At 49.1% G+C, this 6,527-nt stretch overlaps 1 protein-coding gene across 2 annotated transcripts; it reads right to left on the bottom strand.

Annotated features, from left to right (window-relative positions):
• Positions 1-163: 163 nt before the first annotated feature.
• Positions 164-6,513, bottom strand: C3H22orf23 (chromosome 3 C22orf23 homolog). 2 transcript variants are annotated; one of them, XM_071609493.1, is made up of 7 exons: positions 6,352-6,513; positions 5,978-6,088; positions 3,952-4,014; positions 1,390-1,572; positions 1,050-1,181; positions 857-957; positions 543-692 (listed from the first exon to the last, which is right to left on the bottom strand). In XM_071609493.1, exons 2-7 carry the CDS (start codon positions 6,078-6,080, stop codon positions 621-623), a joined length of 654 nt encoding a protein of 217 aa, XP_071465594.1. In that variant the 5' UTR covers positions 6,081-6,088; positions 6,352-6,513; the 3' UTR covers positions 543-620. The 2 variants fall into 2 exon arrangements, with proteins under 2 accessions (XP_071465593.1, XP_071465594.1); XM_071609492.1 differs by having other exon boundaries at positions 164-957; positions 6,352-6,510.
• Positions 6,514-6,527: the final 14 nt, after the last annotated feature.

Below are 6,527 nucleotides of genomic sequence, written 5' to 3'. Positions count from 1 at the left end.
TGAGATCATTAACTGAAGTTCACCTGCCATGGCTACTGGCCATAGGGTACTCAAGAGTGTGAGTCCCATTTCCTCTTGAAATGTGCAAAACAGGCAACTAGAAACCGTCCATGTTGGACAAAGTCTAACTGTGCAAATAAGCATTATCCCTGTGACAACAAGGTGGTACGTGTAATGACCCACGTTAAATGTGTTTTATTGGCCAATTAATCACTGTTGTTAAATATTTGCCCAAGGCTTTAAGTCATCAAATAAGTAGATCCTAAGACAGACGGGAGGGAAGGCTCGTCTTCATCCCCAAGTCTAGAAACTAACTGAGCAGGACACAGGAGTTGGAGGTGGTGGGAAGAGAGCCACAGATGCCCTCAGACGCACTTCCAAGGTGGTGAGACTTGGGCCTTCACTGTTGCTGTGTCTGGGACTCTTTCCCCAGAAGACTTGAAGCCCTGTCATTGGGTGGCTCTGAGACCCCACCAGTGGTCCCCAGCATCCCTGAGCAGCATCTGCAGTCTATGACAGTGCCATGCTGGGCAGCCATCTGACATGAGTGGCTGGCCTGGATGACACTGGTTGGCATAGGGGTGGGCTGCGGCGGTCCAGTGTGAGCTGCCCTGCCGTCTCTAAGTGGTGGCAAGAGCCTCCCTAAGTTCCTCAGTCCTTCTGCGGTCAATGTCTTCCATTTCCCGTAGTTTCTGCAAAGGGCAGCAGGGGAAGTTGGTATCAGGGTTAGGAACTTGAGGAGCATCAGGATGAGTTGTGGCTCAACTCCCGAGACTCTCAGCGCCGGCTGGGGTTTCTCCTCACTCTGACTCCGCGTTCTGGGCCCGCCCCTCCCCGCTTTCCTGGTTCCTCCTACCTGGGAGATTTCAGCCAGGATGATTCCTTGGTACTTCTTGCCCTGCCCCAGGGCCTCCATGGCATCCAGGAATTCCTTCCTCTCCTGGACTTCCTTCACAACTAGAGAGAGGAAAAGGGGTGTCAGGGCAGGGGGCTCTATGAAAGGGGTGTAGTGGGGGAGGAGTGGTCCTGCCCCTGCCCTAGTGGCTCACGTTCTTCAAAGCGGTCTGGCTCAGGCGCTGGGTCCTGCTGCCGCACAGGGGCTGCCTTCCTTTTCCATTCTGCCGGGTCCTTCCCAGTGGCAAGGATAGTTTGGAGTCTTTGCTTCTCCTTTTCCAGATCTCCTGTAGGGCCCCCAAATGGCCTAGTTGAGGCATAAAGCTCTCTCCAGTTGCATGTCCAGGGGGGCATCGAGTTGCAGCCTGTCTGGCAAGGGACAGGTGTGCAGACCCAGCAGCCTCCCTCCTGGGTGCTCCTGAGCTTGTCAAGTTGAGATAGTCTCCAAACACCCCCCCACCCTGTCCCCAGCCAAAGTGGGTGGCTTCAACTCACTGGTGGCTCGAGGTTTGAACTGCTCACGGCTGTAGGCCCCGTTGGCTCGGCACATGCTGGCAGGCCGGAGGCGAGACCGGGCTACCAGGGTGGGAGGCAGGTGGGTGGCTGGTGGCAGCTGTTTGGAAGGTGAGCCTTGCTGGCTGGATGTCGGATTGCACTGTAGGGGCAAAGGGTCTCCTCCTGGGGGTGGAAGGGTCTCATGGCTTTTTATTTTTTTTTTTCCTTCATCTTACTAGTCAAATGGTGCAGCAGAATCTTCTTATCCCCACTAAGCCCACCCCTCTACAATGAGCAGTGGGAACAATTTGGTGGTCTCTTTGCTTTTTGATGCTTATATAAACATGCTCAAAGATGTGTGCATATATTTTTTATGTGCACATAAGATTCTTTTTTCAAACACTGGATCATATTGTATAATAGTCAATAACAGTCCCTTTTCACATAACCATTTATTGTGGACATCTTTCCAGAAAAATCTGTTTATATATAACTTATTTTTTATAGCTATATACTAGTCATTAGAATGGTTACCTTATTTATTCAGTTATCTCCTAGTTTTGGAAGTTCAACTTGTTTCCAGGTTTTCTGTTGGTTGGTTTTTTACTACTACAAACAATGCTGCAATAAACACTCTGTACACTGCGTCTTTGTCCTGGTGTTTTTATTTCTGTTTTCTCTTTGCTTGGTCCACGGACTAGTGGGAACAGTTTGGATGGTAATAGACACAAATGCCACCTGCTATACATCCCCCCTGTTGCCCCATGCCTGGGCTCCTCCCCCAGGCCATCCAAGTGTCGCTCCTATCTGGTCATTGGGCCCCTTCTCTTCACCCCATTTTTTTTTTTTTTTTTTTTTAGTTGTAGATGGACAGCATGCCTTTATTTTATTTATTTTTCTGTGGTGCTGAGGATTGAACCCAGTGCCTCACACGTGCTAGACAAGTGCTCTACTGCTGAGCCACAACCCCAGCCCAGTTGGAGGGTTCTGAGAAAAAGACATGCCCTCTGTGGGCTGCTGTTGAAAATCTGAAGCCCAGGGCTGAGGGCGGGGGAGGAAGGGCAGCTGGGAGCCACTCAGGTAGTGTGCAGCCATGGCGGCCAGCGAGAAGGTGGGAGGGGTGGTCAGGACATGGGTTGAAGGTCGTGTAGAAAGGGCGGATGTGGGGTTTGGGAGAAAGGGGAGTCAAGGATAACTCCCAAAACTGCAAGGACAGACCTTCCCTTCCCAGGCCCTCTACCCAGGGCTCTAGCCTCTACATGCCTTTTTCTTTTTCCTGAAGAAACGCTGATTCCCAGCATGTCCTTCACACCTCCCACTCTCCAGTTCAACCTCTTCCTTTGGCCCCTTCTCAACAAATAATTCTGGCCTTCCAGTGAGGGGAGGGATTTGTGGCTTGCAGCAGTATTTGAACTAAGACTCAAAGCAACTGGTAGGATTTGGTTAAGAGAAGAAATGTAGGGGAGGACCTCCAAGAGAAGCCAGGCTCAACACCCAGACTTGAAGGCAAATTTTTAAAAATAAAACATCTAAGGAAAACCAGGCTGCTAGGCAAAGTAGTCGCTTGTGTTGTCCAACCACTGATGTAACCAGCAGTTCAGTACGAATCATGCACCTGCCCCAGGTGCTGGGTTACTGTGCTGAGCAAAGGAGACAGTCTTTGGTATGACAGTATTGACTTTCAGTGGGACTTCTAGCACATTCTCTATGGTTATGCTAACAGGAGACACCACACTATCAGACTGCTGCATGTGGAGGTTATATGACTGAAACGTGATGGCACTAGCCTTTTGCAGTCTGAGTTGTCCTTGTCCACAATGAGGAAGGAGATCTGACCCCTGACTTGGTGAACAGAGCTTCCCTGTCCATATTTGCCCCTGACATTCCTCTTTGCTTGTGGGGGGGATTGGGTGCCCTCGTCATCTTTAGAGAAGGCGACAGTTTTGGTAGATCAAGCAAAATTCTGCAAGCTTGGACCTTCTGGCATGTCCCCCCACCTCTCTCTCCCCAGGAGAGCTGTACCCATCAGCTATATCCCCAGCCCTTTTTATTTTGAGAGGGTCTTGCTAAATTGTTCAGGCTGGCCTTGAATTTGATCCTCCTGCCTCAGACATGCAGACTGCAGACACTCCAGTGCTGAGGCTGTTGTGGATGGGAAGGGAGTCTTGCTTAGGCCACAGTTTCTTAGGAAGGTCAGTGACAGCCTGCCTGTAGGGGGCTTATTGTGCCTGTCAAAAGTAGCAAAGGCCACACAAAAGGTCAATTCCCAAGGACTAGGGGTCAGGAATACTATGTATTCAATTTTTTTTTTTTTCCTTTTAAAATGAGGTTCTATCCCTCTTAACATGGAGGAGCTTTAAAAATGTGGCCCCAAGCCAGGTGTGGTGGTGCATGGAATCCCAGCAACTCAGGAGACTGAGGCAGGAGAATCACAAATCTGAAGCCAGCCTCAGTGACTTTGTGAGACTCTGGTTTCAGTCCCCAATACTGGGGGTGAGGAGGAAGGGGGAGTGTCCCCAATCCCTCCACCCAGGAAGCTTCTGTGGACCGAACACCTCTTACTTCTCATAGTGTCCGTGAGGTAGCGCTGCTGGAAGCTGGTTAGTTTGGATTCCTTCATCATCTCTGCAAAATAAAGCACTTGCATGAGGCTGAGCTGCAGCAGATGATTTCACTGTATACGGCAACTGTATCTCCTCCTACTCCATTCTGCACTGCACTCTCCCTCTTTCTTTTTATGTTCATTTAATTTTTTTTTTAATTGTAGCTGGACACAACACCATTATTTTATTTATCTTTATGTGGTGCTGGGGATCGAACCCAGGGCCTGGCATGTGCTAGGCAGATGCTCTACTGCTGAGCCCCCGCCCCCTCCCTTTCTTGCTCCATTTTCTTCTCTTGTGGTACTGGGGATTGAACCCTGGGCTCTTCTACCACTGAGCTGCATCCCTGCTTTTACTTTTATTTTTTTTCATATTTATTTTTTAGTTATAGGTGGACACGATGTCTTTATTTTACTTTTTGTGGTGCTGAGAATTGAACCCAGTGCCTCACACATGCTAGGTGAGCACTCTACCTCTGAGCCACAACCCCAGCCCCTGTTTTTATTTTTGAAATAGGGTCTTGTTAAATTGTCCAAGGCTGCCCTCAACCTACAATCCTCCTGCCTCAGCCACTTGAGGGCTGGGATTACAGGTGTGTGGTACCATGCTTGGCTATGGATGGTTTTTTTTTGTTTTGTTTTTTAATTTGTTTCAGTACTGGAGATTGAACCCAGGGCTTGTGTATTCCAGACAAGGGCTCTACTACTGAGCTACATCTCCAGGCAATGGCTAAGTTTTGTGTGTGTGGTACGCACACCTGTGTGCACATGCTAGGGATCAAAACCAGGGCCTCGTGCATACTAAGCACACGCCCTACCACTGAACTACACCCCAGTCCTAAATTTTATTTATTATTTATTATGCTACTAAACTCTTAGCTCTATAAGAGCAAGAATTTTTTTACAGCTTTTTTTTTTTTTTTTTTTTACTGCTATATCCCCAGCATCTAGAACAGTGCCCAAAGTACAGAGTAGGCTTAAACATTTTTTTGTTGTGGAGTAAATGAATGAATACTTATTCGATCATGTGTCAGGGGCTGGAGCTACAATTGTGAGCAGAAACTGACCACTCCCTGCCTGATGGAATCTACTATCTAGAGGTGTAGATGGGACACTAAATATCTAGCTATAGGTTGTGCTGAACCCAGTGTAGGGAGATTGGGTTCTGATAGACCCAACCTGATCTTTTATTAAAATTGGGAGCCATTTTGCCACAAAGCCATGAAAAGATAATTTCGGCTTTCCTATAAATTACTGCAAATTCTGAACCTGCTTGGAATGCCTGCCCGTGCCTTGAACTCACCCATGCCTGACTCTCTGACCAGATAGCAGCCCTCTCTGAAACTTAGTGACACCTCATAAATATTGGCCTTCCCTGGCCAGACAATGACCCTCTCTGAGGCTCTAATGGTCCTCATAAATTCTGATGTTGGGGCCAGCAAAAAAAAAAAAAAAATGTAAACTACCATTACTGTGATGCTTGTCAGAGTTCTGTTATCTGTAACCCCCCTTTGTGTAACTTTCTGGGCTATAAAGCTGGGCTGTAGGAAAGGTGGGGTGCTGTCTTGTTCCCGCCGTTTTGGGAAGGAGAAGCAGCCCGGCCAGTCGAAATAATAAGCTTGCTTTAATTTGATTTTAATTGGAGTCAGTGGTCTTTTCTTGCGTCCTGGTCTAACAGTTCTTTGAGGGCACTTAACCACTGGTCCCACTATGGTGGTATGGGGAGGAGATAAGGATTCCTGGGGAACACTGAGAGTGGGAGGTAAAGAATGCATAGAAATAAACTACTCCAAAATTCTTATTTTTTTGACTTTTAGCTCCTGGTCAGCAGTAGCACACTGAACCTTTCTGAACCCCAGGATCCTTGTTCGTAAGAGAATAGCCACTGTGTCCCCAGCCACAGGTCATGTAGAGTAGAGGAGAACAGAGTTACACAGGGTAACTGCTACCACTGCTCCCCCACCTGTGTCCTCTTAACACACTCACCTTTGAGCAGCTTGCGGGTCTCTGGGGTATAAACGGCTGACTTGGGGCAGCGCCAGAACGCTGTTTCTTTGGTCACTGCCTCCATTCTGTTCTGTGAGGCCATGCCAGGGCCTAGAAGAGAAAGACACACGCAGACCCTCCCAGTTTCCCAGTCCCAATCTCTGCTCCTTCACCCCCACCCTCTGGGAGTGGGGTCAACTGGGACACCCAAGTTAATACTGCGACAGGGCCGATCCCCTAACCTCCACCCAAGCTAGATAACAGAGCCCCTATCCTGACCCCCGGTGCCTGCGAAAGGTGAATCCCCTCGGGAGGACACATCTTTAAGATAGCCGAGGTCCCCATTGGGTGACAGGATAAAACTGAAACCTCACCCTATTGTTAGGCCCCCGCTGGTGTCCCCTCCTCATGCAGAGCGGCTGGCGGGCTCCAAGTGACCACCGCTCTCGCGCGGACGCCGGGCACAAAAGCTGCGGAATTCCAGGCACCAGTGCCGTAGCCAGCGGCTCTGGTTACTATGGTAACCAGCAGGCCGAGCGGCGCATGCGCA

Source organism: Marmota flaviventris, chromosome 3 (genome assembly GCF_047511675.1).
Source record: "Marmota flaviventris isolate mMarFla1 chromosome 3, mMarFla1.hap1, whole genome shotgun sequence".
Classification (NCBI taxonomy): Eukaryota; Metazoa; Chordata; class Mammalia; order Rodentia; family Sciuridae; genus Marmota; species Marmota flaviventris.
Note: the sequence above shows the minus strand (reverse complement) of the source record. Positions and strands in the feature narration are given on the sequence as shown.